General features: G+C 41.3%; 1 protein-coding gene across 7 annotated transcripts in view; it reads right to left on the reverse strand.

Moving 5' to 3' along the window:
- Window positions 1-2143: 2143 nt before the first annotated feature.
- The window catches only part of SETX (senataxin), a 63622-nt gene continuing 46338 nt past the window's right edge, over window positions 2144-19427 (reverse strand). For 5 of the 7 annotated variants that reach the window (XM_031450763.2, XM_031450766.2, XM_031450765.2 and 2 more), the window contains 9 exons: window positions 19308-19379; window positions 17391-17540; window positions 16152-16259; window positions 13059-13246; window positions 12298-12390; window positions 10495-10659; window positions 7127-7225; window positions 6424-6511; window positions 2144-3224 (listed from right to left, as the gene is read on the reverse strand). In XM_031450763.2, coding sequence (XP_031306623.2) covers window positions 2478-3224; window positions 6424-6511; window positions 7127-7225; window positions 10495-10659; window positions 12298-12390; window positions 13059-13246; window positions 16152-16259; window positions 17391-17540; window positions 19308-19379 — 1710 coding nt within the window. In that variant the 3' untranslated portion in view covers window positions 2144-2477. Of the gene's footprint in view, window positions 3225-6423; window positions 6512-7126; window positions 7226-10494; window positions 10660-12297; window positions 12391-13058; window positions 13247-16151; window positions 16260-17358; window positions 17541-19307; window positions 19380-19427 lie in introns of those variants that run through there. The other 2 variants (XM_031450767.2, XM_064490640.1) reach the window with 2 other exon arrangements.

The following is a 19427-nucleotide window of genomic DNA, read 5'->3' on the forward strand; positions in this document are numbered from 1 at the left end:
GATTTGTTTGCCAAGTCCTGGCTAGGAACTCAGAGCACAGAGAGAGTCAAAGCTACAGCAAAAAATTACCCATCTGCACAACTAACTTCAGAAAATAGTTTAGTACAACTTTGTTATAAAACTCATTTACAGGAGGCTATTCACACGTACTTATCAGATTTGCTCCTGGTAATACATGAAAACAGAACTAAGTAAGTCGTGCACAGTAAACCCAAGGCAAATTATATACAGAGAAGCAAAACAAGTTATTAAGTAGCATAAATTCATGTTGAAAGAACTCATTTTGAAAGAACACAGGGCACTTTTCTTATAACGACATGGCGAGGATGAAACCATCGGCCGTGTTTTTCACCTGCAGTGAGATGAACCGCCAGCCAACAGCACGGCTGGGACAGCCACGTGCAGGCGGGCCAAGCTGGGCACGTGGAACACTTAATGCACGTACGTATCCTGACTGGAACCACAGACAGTTTCAACTGCAGTGTCAGGACCCGGGCGTGCGCACTAGAAGGGATTACACCGTCTACTGATTTCCGCGTCATCCCAGGAGGTGAGTGGAGAACCAGCGGGTGAGAACAGGAATCAAACTTAACTGGACGCGATGTCGTTCAGATGTGGCGGCCAAGTACGCGCGGGGACGGGTGAGGAGGGGACGCATGTCTTAATCCGTGTGTCGTACGAGCAAGGGGAGCAGCCCTGACCCCAGCTGCTTGTCAACAACTTACAGTTTTTACTCTGTCTATAAATTGTCACCACTACAAGTATCTGCTAAATCAAGCATTTTACCAAGACAGCAGGGAAGTAAACTTAGAGTAACAATGAGATTTCTCGCCAAAGCCCAGGCAGGAAACTTATGGAAGCCCTTGACTCAGAGTGGGGCTCCCCCCGCCCCGGAACGGCCAAGGATGAGCTCCAGGCCCATGAACACGGAGCAGGGGCTGCCTGTGGGGACAGAACGCGGTGTTCCACTCCCAGGGGGAGGGGCCGGTGTCACAAGGGAGGAGACCGCCTGAGCCTGAATTTCTGATTAACACAAGCCCTTTTTGCTTATAAAGCAGGTGACAGAAATGTTTCAAATAGTGCACATTTTTAGGGATTTGTTTTCCTCCCCAGATGAGCTCAGGGTTGGGAAGCACTCACTGCAAAGCACTAGTTCTGACAGCTGTCCCTTACTAACGCACATCCTCGTGCCTGGGAGGCTTCCAGTTCATCGTGTGCGTGCTTGGAAAACTGGACTTAGCAATGAGGCAGCCCTGCCCTTGTCCAAGTCTTCTAAATCCCTACTCACCACGGCCACTGTCCTGTTGCAGAAGTACAAACCCCTTTAACCAGAGTCTACAACAACAGTGTATTTTCACCAATTAAGATGGTTTCCAAAAATCAAAGAAAATCTGTCAACTCTCCTCCTGGTTCTGAACTCCAGGCATCTGCCCTCCTCTTTCATCCTTCTCTTCTAAAAGGATGTTTCTCTCCTGCATAAAATATTACATCTGGCCTGTCTTCCTGGTTCCCAAGCTGCCTGGTGACCAGAATCCTTGGGAAGATGTTTAACATCCAGCTTTCAAGGCTCCACCCAAAACTACTTCGGTGGGTTCTCTCGGCAATCAGCAAGCTCTCACCAGCCACCTGAGCTGGTTCTTACAGAGCCACCCAGCACCAATCCAGCACTTGGCACCCACTGGCTTTGTAATCCACTAGTTACAGGAAACTCACAATATGTTGGGGGTATTTGAATGATATTTCAAGAATTACTCTTTCATTTCTATTCCAAAAGAACACTAATGTTAGCTGGAGAACTATATGCTTACTAAAACGAGCAGCTGACCTCATCACAGAAATGTAATTCCTGTGCCAAGGTGCCTCGTCTGAAAATGGACACCCGTGGGACTTCACCTAACGTAACTTTGCCCCTCCAAGGCTCCCCTAGGAGACTCCAGATTTTTTTAAAGTAGAACTAGAGACACGTGACCCACTGGCACTAACTCAGCTCGCTCCAAACTACTCGGGCTGTTAAAGAGATGTTTTGCCACAACAATGGTTGAAAGAACCTGCCCTCCTATCTTTTTTCTTTTTTAAATATAAGGTTTGTTCTGTTGAAAATGATTAACATTTTAAGCAGGGGAAAGAAAAGCGGTCTACCAGATTAAATTTTAAAAGGATTTTTGTTATTTGCTATACAAATATACATTTCAACTTTTACAACATTCACTCCAGTCTGACCTCCTTTTCTATGGAAGAACAAGAGATCAACGCTTCAAGTCTCCAACTTCAAGGACATTACCACCGATACACAAACACCCTCTGAAAACTTTTGCAGCTGACATGAAGCACTGGAGATGACCAAGAGGCACACGTGTTAGGGCACGTTCTCCATGTTTTCCAACAGCACACAAACTCCTTTAAAGAAAAAAAGCGTCGGAACTGGACAGCCCATTAACAGCAACGCTCGTGGCTGCAGTCCCCGTCATCCGGCTTTACTACAGCAGCCTCCTTCTCTTCAAGCTACTGTCCTCCTCCAGTCCCCTCTCGTCCAAGCCCGAGTTCCTCTTTGGGTGATGGCTCCCAGAGCCACACCTCTCCTGAGCCCCTTCACTGAAAGCCCTGGTCTCTCTTCTGTGGCTGAGCCCCCCTTCCTGGTCAAATTTTCTTTTACTCGTGGGAGCGTCAGCACTAGCAGCTGGAGGGTCGCACTGCACGTGAGGTCTGTGGTTGCTCGGAGTGGCCCCTTTGGCGGCGGACTGCTGCCCTGTACCAGCCGGACCCTGGTGGCTGCCAGGGGAGCCCGGCTCTCCCGAGGGAGGCGCTGCTCCAGGAGGCTGGGGGCTGGGGGGCTGCGGCTCTCCGAGACACTGCTCTTTGGCTTCAGGGATCAAGCCAAACCGCCTCAGCAGTCGTGGGTCCCGAAGCCGGTCCTGAATAGATGGCCTTTCAGGGTCCTTTGCAGTAACAGTAACAGTGGCTTCTTTGGAGTCAGAGGGTGAGAGGTATACAGAAGAAGTAAAAGATGTCTTGGCAAACTCACTGTCTAGCTTGCTGCTGGGCAAGCCACCCTGGGGTCTGGATGCCTCTGGGGAGATGGCAGGAGGGTGAGTCAGGCTTCTCTGCAGCACGGGCTTGAGTTTCAGGATCTTCATTGCATCATGTCTATAGTTTTTGTCGCAAGTCTTAATAATGGCACCCCGCTTCTGCGCATCCTGAATCAGGTGGTTCCAATGCTGATTTTCCTTGAAACAAAGAGAAGGGGGAAACAATTACATCCCAAAGAAACACTCCTATGCGTGGGAAGCAGAGGTTCCAGCTTTCATTTCTGAATAAACGTGAGTACACTTTCATGAACAAATTCTCAAGAATCCATTACTGGTGAGACACGGCTGAACAGAAAAGCAAGATCAAATAAGACTGATAAAGCCACTTTGCTAGAAAAGAACCCTGAGCACCCCCTCTAAGAACAAGCTTTCTCCGTTTTGACCACTGTTACTCATGCTACACGGTAATCAGAACTTGGCCTTTTTAGAAAGAAAAAAGTATGCATGGGGGACAAAAAAAGATGACAATTGAAGGAAAGAGAAGAATGGACAGCTACCCTCAGGTGGGCTCCTGCACTATTCGTAAAGGTGGGTGAGGGTACAGCAGTGAGGCCGCATACATAGCATTTACTTGCTGTGTGACTTTGGTCAAGTCACCTGACCTCTCTGAGCCTGTTTCTTCATCTGTAAAATAGGAATAGTATTTTACTTAATTGAATCCAAAATGCACGCTGTTTTCATATTTTGTCATTCCTGGATTTGCAGTGCCTCTAGGCCATGCAGCAGTTTCCATTCCTGGAGGAATTCACGGGTAGGTAACTACAATCCTTTGACTTTTAGTCAATAAACCATTTTAAAAAAGAATGAGTCTTGGCTCTTGCCTAAAAACCTTTCCACAGACATCTTCTGATAAGACAAGGAAGTGCTAGCATTAAAACTTGGGGAATGGAGATCAGAGGTTGGAAAAGAGCCCCTGAGACCACAGTGGGGCACTCTTAGGAAACGCTTCTGACTGCCCAGGGGACCGGGATGTGTGTGAACAAGGACACGTGTGACCAGGGATGGGAAAACGAGTAAGGAGTGTCAGATTCTGAAGGGGAAATATCGTTAGGAATAGCTTAACCTGCTTGTTTTGTTTGTATCCCTAGGTATGAACAAGACTGGCATGATAAACACCTGTCTAAACAAGTCTAAAAGAGTTCTTTCAATAAATGTAAGACAAAAATTCTAAGTGAAAATAAACTATCATAGGTAAACAGCAGTACATAAAATAACGGTGCATACTACAGCTAATGGCTTCTTGGATGTGTTTAAACTAGGGCAGCAATGCTGACCTCACAGGGTCTTTGTAAGGTTTAAAGGGAGCTGTGGAAACACAGCGTGCGGCACCGTGACCGCACGCACTTGACAGGCACACGGAGGCGCCACCAGGCTCTGGGCTCAGGGCTCCTTCTCCTGCAGGACTCCCAGGTCCTATCCGGTGGCTGGACCACAGGTGTAAAGCTGATGGCCTTGCTGCTAGTTTGGAAGCGACTACTGCACTAAACCTGCTGTTAGTCCGACCCTAAGATCGCAGGGACAACCTGAGAAAGGGCCGTTAGTCCTGGTTTCTCAGCGGAAACCAGGTGCCTTAATCATTGACTCTGTTTCCATAATGGAAACTGGGCTGGAGAACCAAAAACAGGGGGAAGGCTCAGGGACAACAAACGTTAAGTTGGACTGGAAAGCCCAAGTGGTAAGTTGGGAGTTGTCCATTCTACTCTGTCTCTTTCGGTAGCACTGGCTTCCTAGAGTGAAGACGAGTCTGTGCTGCAGCCAGAGGTCAGCGGTCCTCAGATCTGTGCAGGTGAGACTCTGGGGCTCACAAAGGCTTTCTCAGGGATGTGAGAACGTTTTCTGAGAATCAGCTTCCCAACCCATTTCCTACGTCCCCCTGGGACCTTCCTGCCCTTCTGCTCCACCCTTCACAATCCCAACAACTCTTAGCCATCCCAAATCTGACCACGGGGTGCACCACTGGGGCATGTGAAATCTCCTGGGTGTCAAATAAAGGGGGCGGTAAAACCAGGGGTGCCCATGAAGGCTCCTGTCATCAGGGCATCATTAAGAGATACAGCACTAATAACATTTTACTTTTCAGGTTTGAACATTATCAAAATTCATCTGTGCAAAAATAATGACTGTTCATAGATTATTCAACTGAGAAGATTTTTTTTTTTAACACTCAGGATTCACAGGAAGTTACAAGAAAAGTACAAAGGTTCCATGCATCCTTTATGCAATTTCTCCAAATAGTTATGAAAAACAATGTTTTAAACTTGCAATTTATATGTAAATATTTGTGGTAGAGAAATGTAATAATGATATTAACAAAAAAGCTTTTAATTATAAAAACATATTAATTATCCACTGAATATTATCCTGAACAGTGTAAATAGCAATTCAATTTTAAAGAGCAGAAAGAACACTGCTCTCTGCTCCACTGGATACATTTAAGAGTGATGTGATAAATTTATTTTTCATAACTTTATTTTAAAATGTCAATATTTATAATATATTAGGAACAACATCTTTATCAATACTTAAGTTTATAATAAAAATTTTTCAATGTCAACTTAAAAACGGGATATATGGCTTTCAGAAAATCTTTCAAGAGGGTACACGAACAACAAAAGTTGAAGACCACAGACCTACAGAACAGGTGAATGAGAAAGACTGTATTTGAATGCCCTCTGGTGGAACTAACCAGAATAGGGGGAAAAGTCTCCTAAGATAAACCAATCACTGTTAAATAGAGAACCAGAAAAACTGAGTTATCCCCTCCAGTGAGACCAGCAGCACACGCAGGCTCTCTCCAGCTGTGCCGCCACCAAGCTGTGCCGCCTGCCCACTGAAGACGCAGCCCCGGCCACAGGAGCGCCTGCACCCGTGGGGGGGCTCCGATGCCATCACCTCTCAAGGGAAACAGAGCAAGCGGCGCTGCTCTAGGTGCCAGACAGAAGTGAAGATCCACGCCTTCCCCCGCAAAGCCCTCTCTCTGGCATCAAGCTGGGCGAACAGCCGCGTTTGCCGAGTGCCCACTAAGCGCTAACCAGTCTTCTAGCACTTACCGCGTAGGAACTTACATACCTTGACAACCCTATACTGTAGATACGATTTTTTGAAGGTCATCTGGACAGCCTGCTGTGGACCCGGGGGCCGCGGGCTGAGAAAGGGTGAGCCGCTCAGCTGCAGGAAGCAGCTGCTGGAGGATGGAACCACCAGCGGGAAGAGGCTCATTCTGTTTGTAACCCTGAAATCATTTCCATTTGGATGAAAAATAAAAACAAAACCTCAACCCAGTATCAGTAGTGACGGGCACACTTTCGAGTTCCCTGGGCCTCCAGGATGTACGTACCATCAGGGTCCTCAAATGTCCGAGGATGAAAAGGCTGTACTTGGCTCGTGTGATGGTGACATTCAATCTCTGCAAACTTGCCAGGAATCTAGGGAACAGGAAAAGAAAGTTACTTCTTTCTACAGGATGACTTGGCATGTCAGTGTAGATGAGACAGAGGCGATATTTTAGACAGTTTTTCTTGGGTTCTTTCTACTTTAAAGTCATACTCCCTTTCCCAACACAGGGTGCCTGGCACAGAAGCAATTCCCACTCAGACAGGAAACAAACAAGATGCCCAGTGCTTTCCTTCAAAGTGATGCAACTGTCTGTCAATTTCCTATTTTGCCTTGGATGAGATATTAGAAATTTTAACAGTGTGATTTTTAAGCCTTAAAAAAATCCTAGAAATACGACAGTACACCAATTATGACACGTACTATGGAGAGGAACCTGCCCCTGCAAAGCATACTGGATTCAATAATCTATTTCACTCTTAACAAGTGAAAAAACATTCACTCTATGACTTGGGTTAACAAACAGGTACCAAGAGAAGCAGACCTAACAGTGGATCAACTTCACAACTTAAAAAAACCCTTCATGATATTATGCAATTTTTTATAGAAGAAAATAAAGCAAATGATTGTTTTCTCTAACAGTGATTAAAAACAGATCTATCTCTGGGTTACAGACAAGCAAAAAACCAATAATGGCAGTTACCCACCCAATTGAGCCCTGCATGGCATTTGCTCTGACACAGGTAACAATAACACAGTCTTTCTGACGACCCTGGAACGCATCCACGGTATCGACTTCCGCTGGCCTATTTACGAAGGAAAACATAGTCACTGAAAAAAAAAACTATTAAATATCCACATTTATGCAGTACTACTTTTTAGAAATGATTTAAGGGCATCTTTTAAAAATCTGTATCTTCTTCATTATATGAAGTGTAATTTACACGACACAATGTTCACCATTGTAAAGTACACCGTTTGGTGAGTTTAAGTACCTTCACTATGTTGTGCAGCCATCACCGCTAATTTCAGAACATGTCCCTTTATCCGAAAGAGAAACCCTGTGTCTATCAGTCACCAGTCTCAATTTCCCCCTCTCCCCGGGCCCTGGAAACCACTAATCTGCTTTCTGTCTCTATGGATTTTTCTGCACTGGAAATTTCATATAAATGGAATTATAAAATACTTGACCTTTTGGGTTTGGCTTCTTATCTAGCATAATGTTTTCAAGGTTTGTCCACGCTGTAGCATGTAACAGAACTTCATTCCTTCCATAACTGATTATTTGATTCCTTTCATGACTGAATCTTTGATTGTAAAGGTGCACCACAATTTACCTTCATACAATTGTTGGACACATTTGGGTTGCTTCCACTTCTTGACTATCATGAATAATGTTGCTTATGAACATTCATGAACAAGGTTTTGTGTATACATTTTCTCAATTCTATCAGGTATTTACTTAGAAATGGAACTGCTGGGTCACACAGTAAATTCCATGTTTAACTTTTTGAAGAATTGCCAACCTGTTTTCTACAGTGATTTACCACTTTACATTCTCACCAGCAATGTGTAAGTGTTCCAATTTCTCCATATTCTTGCCAAAACTTGTTATTGCCTGTCTTTTTTTCATGCTAGCCATCCTGGTGGGTGTGAAGTGGCATCTCACTGTGGTTTTGATCTGGATTTCACTAAAGACAAATGATGTGGAACATCTCTCCTGTGCCTGTTCCTTATTTATCTTCTTTTGAGGAATGCTATTCACATTCTTTGCTCATTTAAAACATCAGATTATCTTTTTATTATTGAGTTGTCTGACTTCTTTATATAGTCTGAATATGACCCTTAACAGATGTATAATTTGCAAGTATTTTCTCCCATCCTCTTGGCTCTTTTTTCACTCTTTTCATAGTGTCCTCTGACACATTAACTTTCTAATTTTTATGAAGGTCAATTTATTTTTTCTCTGGTTACTTGTGCTCGGGGATCACATCTAAGAATCTGAGGTCACACAGATTTACACCTTTGTTTCCTTACAGGTTTTATCATTTTACCTCTTAGATTCAAGGCTCTAACCCATTTTGAGTTAATTATTGTATACATGGGGTCAAAATTCATTCTTTTGCAAGTGGATATCCAGTTGTTCCAGCACCATTTATTGAAAAAACTATTCTTTCCCCACTGAATGGTCTTGGTACTCTTGTTGAAAATCAATTGAACATAAATGTATGGGTTTATTTCCGGAATCTCAAATTATATTTGATTGGTCTATATGTCTATCCTTATGACAGAACTACAGTGTTGATAACTAGCCTTGTGTACATTTTGAAATAGGAAAGTGTGAGTCTCCAACACTGCTCTGTCAAGCTATTTACAGTTTCTTGCACTTTCATGTGAACTTTAGAGTACGCTTCTCCATCTCTGTAAAAAAAGAAGTTGGAATTTTGATAGAGATAACAAGGAGTCTGTAGCTCAACTTGGAGAGGACTGACTTCTTAACAATATTAAGTCTTCTAATCCATGCACATGGAATGTCTTTCCGTTTATTTAGGTGTTCTTTAACTTCTTTCAACAACGTGCTACACTTCTCAGTGTACAATCTTACACTTCTCTGGTTATATGAATTCCTAAGTATGTTGGTCTTTATGACGCTACTATAAATGGAATTGTTCTTTAATTTCCTTTTCAGAATTTCTCATAGCTAGTGTATAGAGATACAACTGATTTTTGTATATCGATCTTGGATCCTACAACTTTGCGGAACTTGTTTATAAGGACTAGTAGTTTGTGCAATTTTAAAGTTTTCTGTACATAAGATTATGCCATCTGTGACGAGACAGTTTTACTTCTTTTCCAGTATGGATGCCTCTTCTTTCTTTTCCTTGCTTAATTGCTCTGCCTAGAATCTCTAATACAACGTGGCATAGAAGTAGTGAGATCAGGCATCCTTCCTGGTCGTAGGGGAAAGCGTTCCATCTCCCCATCAAGCATGATGTTTTAGCCATGAGTTTTCATAGATGTTTTTTTAATTAGGCTGAGGCAGTTCTTTTCTATTCTAGTTTGTTGAGTATTTTTATCATGAAAGGTTGTTGCATTCAGTCAAATGTTTTTTCCACATTTATTCAGATGATCACATAGGGTTTCCCCCTTTACTCTATCAATATGGTGTATCTCATCGATTGGTTTTCATATGTTGAGCCCCCCTTGCATTCATGAGATAAACTCCACTGGATTGTGGTGTATAATCCTTACAGTATGCTGGTGAGTTCAGCTGCCATGATTTTGTTGAGACTTTTTGCATCTGTATTCATAAGGGATACTGGTCTGCAGTTTTCTTTTTTGGTGATGTCTTCATGGCTTTGGTATCAGGGTAATAATGGCCTCATAATATGAGTTAGAAAGTCTTCCTTTCTATTCTTTGAAGCATTTGAGAAGGACTGGTGTTAATTCTTATTTTAATGTTTGACAAAATTCACCAGTGAAGCCTGGTGGGTTTTTCTCTGTTGGAAAGTGATTACTAACTCCATCTCTTTACATTTTATAGGTCTTTTCAAAAAAATTTTCCCCTAGAGTCAATTTTGAGTTTGTGTGTTTCTAGGTGAAGAAACTTTTGAGTTAATGGATATCCAATATTTAATTTTTAATTTTACTACTGAGGTAAAAGGGAGATAAAAATATGACCTTCACCCTATACATGAAGGCACTAAAACAGTTAAATAATTTAGTGAAAATGTGACTATATGAGTCTCGGTAGAATTAGAATTCAGATTAACAAGCCATCCAACTAACAGGAAAGGCCTAGAGCTTCTCAGTCAATTCCATTATCAAGTATAACGGTGATGACATTCCAACTGGTGGGAGGTACTCCGTCTACAGGCTTACAAGTGTAACCACACTGCTTTCCCAGCACAAGTCTATGGACGCCAGTGTCCCAGTCTCCTTGTTATATACCACCATGGTCTAAGGCCACTCCCCAGAGTTAAGTTTCCTTTTCTTCTTTCCTTCTATCCCCTCTTTCTTCTTCAGAAAATCAACAGAAAAACTGGAAATATCTGTAAAAATATAGATGCCTCACCCTTTTCTATCAAACTCTTTGTCCAAATCCTTCTGAATCATCGTCTTCTGGGCCTTGTAATGGGTTATTATGCCAATGTTTCGGAAAGTAACATCCCTTCTTTTGTCTTTAATAAGTTTAATTAGTTCCATTACCAGTTTTATTTCTTGAACATTTACATATGAGCTAAATAAGATGGAAAAAAAATACAATAAATCAAAACTAATAGCAGTCCAATTGCTAACTTTAGCTCCACTTTGTTTTTCCATTACAGTAAAGGGTAGATAGGTAACTTTCATCTTTATTCAGTCAGCACTGACTCAAAGAGGCTGTTATAATGACCATTAATATTACACATATGAATAATATTAACATAACCGCCCAGTGAAACATGAAGTTATATGAGAGAAAAGAGTTTGGAGTCAAGTTGATGTTAGGCACCAATTTCTTTGTTAAAACAGGGATAGCCACAGTAAGAACAAAAGAATTTACAGTGAAGATGTGACTAGTAAATAGCTAATAGTAAGGATTTACTATCTTCCAGACACTGAGGGAAGTGCTTCAGTTATGTTATCTTCCTTCATTCCCCACCACCGGCTGTGCAGATTATGTTCCACATGACAGAGAGGATGTAATCCACAGACTCAATGTGACACAGCACCCTCCTCCGACCCCCCCGACCCCTGAGATGAACAACACAGGGCCCTACAGCAGCCTCACGTCCTCTCTGCCCCTGCTGGCCTCATCCTACACTCCCAACTCATCTCTCAAACTGCGTGTCCCCTCGTTACCACGCGTGCAGCCTAGGGGATGCCCTGCACCTGGACCTTTATTCCTGAGGCCACCTTGTCTGTCTCACTTTAAGAGCCTTAAATACTCACTCTCCTAATGTCAAGACTTACTGTACTGACAACCCGGTCAGCTCGCTCCCTTTTCCACACCTGAAATCTTTCCTTGGTCCCCTCTCAGGGCAACATTTCTTTTGTGACTGTCCATCCCCATAATACTCATGAGGCTGATCTCTCAGCCCTCTGATCCATTCTAACAGACCCCACCAAACCCTTAACCAACTGCTTCTCTGCACTTCTCACTTCCTCACTGAATGCTCCCTCCCTCCATCCTACGAACTAATGTGATTCTCACCGAGGACACCACCTGCTCTGTAGCTCTCTCATGACACAGAGGTGGAATTTTATTTCTTCACACTTCATGATAGAGGTGGCATTCGTATCTGTACTAACAAATTCGGCCTCGAGACTATTAGTCCTTTGTTCTCTCACAGAAGCCCAGGCTCCTCAGAAGCAGTGTTTCCTAAGTAGCAACCACCACTCCCCTTGGCTGTCATCCACCTTATTCGCAACCCCATATGCTTAAAGTACTGCCCACCCCGTCTCACACCTTAATTCACCTGTACCTGTACTCGTCCTTCACAATACTTCACCTCACTGGAAAACTTAGTTACCACGGGGATGACCTGGTTAACATCTGTCCCCCATCAGACCACAGTTGCCTTGCACTGGGGCACGTCTGTTTTACTCACAGCTGTGATCATAGCATTTATCTACTCAAGTGCTTACAACATGTTAGGTAATAACGATCACCATTATACAGTTGAGAAAATCAAAACGCTGAAATATAGAAAGATATCAGCAATTTGCTATTAAAAAGGTAAGGCTATATATCAACCCCACTAAAAGAAAAATGATTGTGCTCCAGCACTAGGCAGAGAGATTTGTATGGAACATTTTTGAATGTAAGTATGAATAAAAATAATATAAAAATTCTGGGGCCATCGGTGGGAACTGAAGAAAAAAAAGAACATACTCATTATCCCGTCTTTCTGAACCATCCCCAACATCAAACACGAGGTAGGGCTGAAATGGCCAGTCTGACGAACACCGATTGGTCTCTGTCAGTCTACAAAAAAGTAACCACCATTTAGAATACAAGTTACAGGAAGAAAATTTTTTTAATTATCATTTTTTTGTTGTTGTTGAGAGAGTTAGGGAAAGTAAGAGGACAAGAAGGACTTTATTTATAAATAAAATTTAAATACATTTAAATAATGTATTTTAGTGAAAAGAATATAATGAATTTTATTTCTATTCTAGCCCTAGGGGGAATGATCTATGTAATTAAAATATAACAATTATTCAGAAAAACAGAAAATTACTCATACTACAATAAATGGACAATGCAAGCTATAAAACACTACGTGGAGAATGATGAAATTTTTTTTCCCAAAAAGAGAAAAAGTGAGAAAAGACACGCGTCATACAAGGACTAGAAGGAGAGGTACTAAAATGTCAACAGTTAGTTCTCTGCTGGTCTAGGGATCAGGATTCGGCACTTTCAAAACGTTACCAGTGATTATTTCTGGGTAATATAAATAAATAGGGGTTGGTTTTTCTCCCCTTCTTTTTTGTTTATCTGCATTTGCTGCAGTCAACATACTATTATAATTAAAATTATTAAACCTTTATGTTTTTCATAACAAGACTTAAGAATATAGTATAAGAGCTGTTCTTCCTAAAGCAGCTAAACTTACAAATAAAACAAGCTAGAATGCAAGGACTAGAACCCACCTGTTTGTCTTCAAGTTTCTGTTATAAACATAATTAGACGGGAAGAGACATATGTCTGGATGCATCCTGTACTGAACGGTCAGCTGCAGCACGGGCAGCCTGCCCACCATGTTGTGCTCCACGCTCTCCTCCAGCAGCTTGTAGAAGCGGGCCATCATCGACTGGTCATAGCCATACTCCTGTGCCTTCTGAGAGAGGAAAGAAAGCATACTCTCCAAGAGCTCATTTGTACTTTTCCCACTTATTATGAAGATGATTACTGAGCTCTAAAACTAGCACAGGGGAAAGGTACATCTAAAATGTACAAGGTGTCACTACCAACAACCAAAGGCTCAGAGAAAGATGGTGATTCTGACCCCAGCCCTGAAAAGCCATGAAGATGTCAATAGAAAAGTTGAGGCATTTTCTCTTTATTTAGAAAACCCACAAACTGCTTATGAAGGAGATGTGATCTTGTGAGTCACCACAACTGTAGCTATTTTGGTGCTAACAGAGGTCACCTGAAAGAACCAATGATAAAAGAAGCAAAGAATTGTAATGCAGATTTCAACAATTACTTCTGGGACACGTTCTCACAACCAGTAATGAATCTTATGGTAAATGAGCCTTTTAGAGACCAATTTCTTCATCCATCCTTCCAATATAAATCGATCATCTAAAATTTGCAGCGCTGAGACTGCTAAAGTGAACAAGATAAAGTGTCACAGAACTTACATTCTAGTGGAGGAGATAGACAACTTACTAAGCTGATTTTATAAATCCAATAAAGGGTCACAACCTACAATCTGAAAAAGTGACTTAAGTGACGAAGGAAATCGTCTTAATGTTATCAGTTGTGCCTTGGGATATGCTTTTCAATGTCAACATCACATCAAGATTCAGAAAGTACTGTATCTTGTATAATCTAGAAGCAAAAATATGCTCAAGAAAACCCACTAAGATGATGGAATCTTCATGAGTGATAATGAAGACATGAGCATTTAAGATTTATGTGCAAAAAAAAAAAGATTTATGTGCAAAGTTTTAATAAACTTGTTTCATAAATTATCAGAGTGGGGAAAACAAGGCATTACTTCTTATGGTATTTATATACGTGATTTTAAATAGGTTTGTGTAACGAAACAGAATAAATATTATTAGTAGACATTTGGCAATTTCATCTATACTCCTGAAAGTTTATCTATTCAAGTTAGCCAAAACCTCATTTTCTCCACACTTGGAGAAAAATAAAACGGCTTATATGAGGTAAGGCATCTTCCAGAAAAAAACTGGGTCCATCTTACAAAACGATGGAGATTTTTATGTTCTGACATGGAAGAATATTCCTGATCTATTCATTGATCGGACAAAAGGCAATCTGGCACAGACTGATTCTGCCACCTTTAAACAAGGTCACACCCTATCTATACACAAATGTATACATACCTGATATGCATACTGTCTTTAATTGTATTTTGGGGGGGTAATTTGTCTGTTTCATGGAGGCATTATTTATTTACTTATTTAATGGAGGTACTGGGGATTGAACCCAGGATACCTAGTGCATGCTAAGCATGTGCCCTATGATGGAGCTACACCGATCCCCCTGACAAACTATCTTTTAATAACTTATTTACTGTCTGTTACCCAACAGAACGTCAACTTTGTGAAGGCAGGGATTTTTGTCTGTTTTCATCACTGTCATACCCCAGATCTTAAAACAGTGCCTGAATTATGCTGACATTCAATAAACACAGACTGAAAAAAAGTGAGCACACACATGTCCACAAACTGTTCAAATACTCACTAAACTGTTCACTGTAATTATCCCTGGAAATAGGTGGTTTGAAAGGCATGAAATTTAACTTCGGAATTCTCTTCTGAAATTTCCCCAATAAAACTGTACCATTTTTTGCAATTAAAAAAAAAAAACCCAAATGGATTTTTCTCATTTCTGCTGTTCTTAATCAATCACCAAGTAGGCAGTAAAGTTAAGGCCCGTCAACAAATCATTTTCACTACATGCTGGGCCCTTCAAGAAGTCAAATCAGGAAACTTTTTAAACACTGTGTTATTCAAGGAAGGCAGTACAGAGCTGGCCCCTCCTGATTCTCTGTGAGCAGAGTCACCTGCAGCAGCCTTTCCCTCTGGACAAGTTTTCACCCAGAGATGGAGGGGCCCCCAGGCTATGCCCTCATGGCCACGAATGCGTGCTTAGACGGCAAAGAGCTGCACTGTCATTTTCCAGTGATTCCAAAGTCAAAAACAGTAACAAAAACAACATGCGTTCATTCCATCACTGAACAGAAATGCTGTGAAAATGATCTGTCCTCTGGGATCGTTCATGCAGCCACTACTCTATATATTTGTACAAACAACCTGTATTAGTAAAATGTTCAAGTTTTATTAAATTTTAAAACCATGGTCTAGACCTATGGAGATTACCCAAAATATCTGAATCCTCATTCTGCCGTGTGTTTCTAGAGGCCATCTTTAGTGAGATTAAAAAAGTGCAGTGGAGTGGACCACAGTCTCCGTGCTCACCACCCCAGCAGCAGAGTTCACAGTCTCTCTTCCTTTCCCATCCCTTTCAGAGGAGTGAGGGACACACTTTCTTGCACTCTAGGATACAGAATTCTAAAATTGGAAATCTTATTCTAAAAATCATTTCTCTTTACAATGTTTTCCTCAAATTTGCACATATTTAAATATAAATCAGAAAGTTGAGATTCTTCTCCCTGCTTTTAAAGTTTTTCTTTTATTAATGTTTTGGAGTTTATGTTATTAAAATAATTCAGGTACAGCCCTTAGAAGAGCTGCACGCCGCCTCTGTCAAAGGAACAGCCCACTGTGTGTGGAACGCCGTCTTCCTAGACTTCTGCTCTCTAACACGTACTCTGCTCCTGTCACACACACACAAAAGCACAATTATCAACAAAGGAACATTTCCAGAGACTTTCACTATTAAGGCTCCAAACAGTGGCTCTCTATTCTCAGCCATTCCCTGTCTTCCCCTGCAAGTGAGAGATGATGATCCAAGAAAGACGCCTATCCTCTCAAAATCCAAAAAAAGCCCCTTCCACAGTAAAGCAATCTGAATATGAAAAAACTTACCATAGAGATGACTGTGGGAGGGAGCTGTTTAGGATCTCCTACAAGGATAAGCTTGTTGCAACGATGGATGAGCGGAGTAAGCGTTTCAACTTCACAAGACTGCCCAGCCTGGGTAACAAAGTATAGGATGGAGGCATATTCTTAATTATCTGCTATTTATTTATCCATGTAGAGTCTAATACATAAGAATTCTAATCATTCAGGAAAAGTGCCACACGTTCTCCTTCTGCACCAAATATCAAAAATAAGGATTTTCTTTAGTTAGAAAGTAAAACAAACAACAAAAATATTCTAAACACTGAAAAAAATTCACACCTACGTTCTGGAGTCAGCCACCACTCGGGTGCCACTACCACTTGGGAACCAGCCCTAAGCCAGCAGGCCTCGCAGCAGCGTCCCAGGTCTGCACTCCTTCCTCCTGCTGGGCGGGCACGTGCCTGAGGGGAGTGCGTGTCTGTGTGTGTCCCAGCCCCCACCCCCTGCCTTCTTCCTTGCTCCTCTCTAGGCCTCTTCAACTGTAAGACTCAAGCTTCTTCTCAGTTCAATGACATTTCCTTCAATTATTTCATCACTTCCACCTTTGCTGTTCCTTCATTTTGGTGAATCCTGGAGCTTAGATCTCCTGGGTGGGTTGGTTCTCTGTACCTCATTTTCCGTCTCTTTTGTCTTCTGGGCCCTATGTTCTGGCAAACAGTAAATAACCAGTACATGTTTGCTCAGTGAATAAACTAGGAATAAAGGATGAAAATATGGTGGCTCAGAGCTGTCCAAAGTTATATTAAAAATGCTTCAAGCCTTTTTCGCTCCCTCCTCTTCAGAGATGGCCCACACTCTGTCTCAGGACTGTGCACCCACTTTTACTTTAATCTGAGCACCCAACTTCCACGCCTCTTTCCTTGCCTTCTTCTTGCCCTTTGAAAAGCCTACACTTTATGCAGTATGTATCTCCCTAAATTAATCTGTCTTTAATCAAAAGAAAAAAAATGCCTAAAAAGGTAACCAGAGATATTTCAAGCAGGAGCATGATAATCCTTGGGAGGGACACCTTGAGTCCATAATCCTAATGCTGGAAAAGCAGTTTTTACCGTGGCGGGTCAGCAGAAGCGTATTTCAACGTAAGAGGATACGCATGCAACGGCAGGGAAAACCAGATGCAGAAAGACCACGCTGTCAACACCCCGGCCGCCACTCTTCGCCTAAGACTTACTCTTTACAGCACCAGGCCGACTGCTCACTGACCTCATCGACAATGACACAACTGAAGGGGACACCCCCTTGGCCACGAAAAGCAGACTCGAGCAGTAAACCACCGCTCGTACTCAGCGTGCAGCAGATGATGTGGGACTCCAAAATGATGATGCTCTGTGTTTTCTGTGGGCGTCCTTGAACCTAACAAAATAGAAGTTAATCAACATTCAGTTGTATATACACTCTTGACTACAACAGGCCTATTTTTCATTATAAAACACCCACTATTTATTATGTGACAGAATTGTATCTAATAAATGCTGGGGGGAACCTCAAATCTAGAAAACAGCAGAAGCATTCAAGATAATCAGAAGTCACCAGAAAGAACACTGTGCTTTGCAGTGGAGTCTAATCTTAGAACATGATTTAAGCACATTTAGAAAAATTCATTCAAGATTTAATTTGGTCAAAGTAGATTACAATTCTTATGTGGGAAGGTATCAGAATGAGATTAAATAATTCTACTGAGTTATGAAGCACTCACCTGCATGAAACCAGGATCAGAACTAAGCTTCAACACACCTTTTCCTGAGTTTTTAAGTACGTAACAATGTTCTTTTTTTTTAAATAAGGCTAGTACTAACAAAAATGCCTGTGAAACTGATGAGCATTCTACTCCCACAGTAAGAAAAACCACCCTGGTCTACACATGTAGTAGCATAAACTGTGATGGAGACTGACAGCGTGAATGACACCTCACAATGTATACCGTTTAGTGTTCAAATTAATAAACTAGTTTTCTCATCAGAGATCTGGTTTGCCTATTCCTGCTCCTGAAAAGTAGCAGTGAAATATCCCTGAACACATGAGATATTCAACCACGGACTCCGAGGCTGTACGTGAGCTTTAGGAAGAGGGTGGTGCCTGCAGTCTTCCAGTGCTGACACGCTGAAGCACTGTCACGTACTCCCCGTCAGCCATCTAATGAGTGAAACTGCCAAGGACAACTAACTGAATGGCCCACAGAACAATGTGGTGAGCAGCAAAACTCACAATACCTGTAGACACGGACACTGTGCTTGAATTTAGGAAAATTAATTTTGGGCTCAGTTTAAAATTTCAATAAAAAGCTTCCCATGTAATTTTTAATTTAAATAAACAAACTGCTAATGAAAATATGCATTAAATTTAACTACGTTTATTCAGCCACACAGAGAAGGCTAATAATGTGCTCAAGAGAAAAAATCTCAGGGCAAAAATACAAATACCATTACCAGTGGATATCAACCCCTCTCCCTGACTCTGGATTCATTTTATTAGGGCTGCATTCTGGTGGTGAGGGTATACACCTGGCTCATCCTAGCATCACCACTCTAAATCTCAGTTGACATTTTTATATCCAAAGAATACTGGGGAAAAAGTTATACATATTATAGAAGGATTCTTATGATAAAAAACAAGAAAAAAAGAGTTCATGATTTCACCCAAAAATTGAGAGCAAGGTACTTGTATTTTCTTGTGCCAAATCCTACTTGAATTCAGACAAGTGTTTTCTTTTTCTTTTTAACAGAGAAAACCTACAAACCTAGTTTCATTAATTATTAATCTGAAGATAAATAACACAATTGTGCGGGGAGGGGAGAAGCAGAGCAGTTCAGTAGACAGGAGTTTTAGAAACATTCAGCCAGACCTAGAAAAGGAAAATTTTATAATCACCTCTTTCTTAGAAATCTCAGGCAGTAATAAGAATTCACTATCAGGCTTAAAAAAAAACCTGTTTAAACATATCTGTAATTACACCATTTTCTCCACTTTTGTATATGTTTGAAATTTTTCATAATAAAAAATTTTAAAATGTAATTGAGAAAAGACCATAGGTTGTCTGAACCAGTTCATAATTAAAAAAAAAAAAGGAAAGAAAGAAAAAGAAAAGAAGAACATGGAAAATGTTACAGGTTAACTACTTACCTCTTTAATTTTAGAAGCAAGTTCCTGCCTTTCTTTTGAAACTTCGACAATTTTTTCATCTAATTCTTGCCTCTGGAAAAAATCAGAATGCCATCATTAGAATCAAACTAAGCATTTTAA

Source organism: Camelus dromedarius, chromosome 10 (genome assembly GCF_036321535.1).
Source record: "Camelus dromedarius isolate mCamDro1 chromosome 10, mCamDro1.pat, whole genome shotgun sequence".
Classification (NCBI taxonomy): domain Eukaryota; kingdom Metazoa; phylum Chordata; class Mammalia; order Artiodactyla; family Camelidae; genus Camelus; species Camelus dromedarius.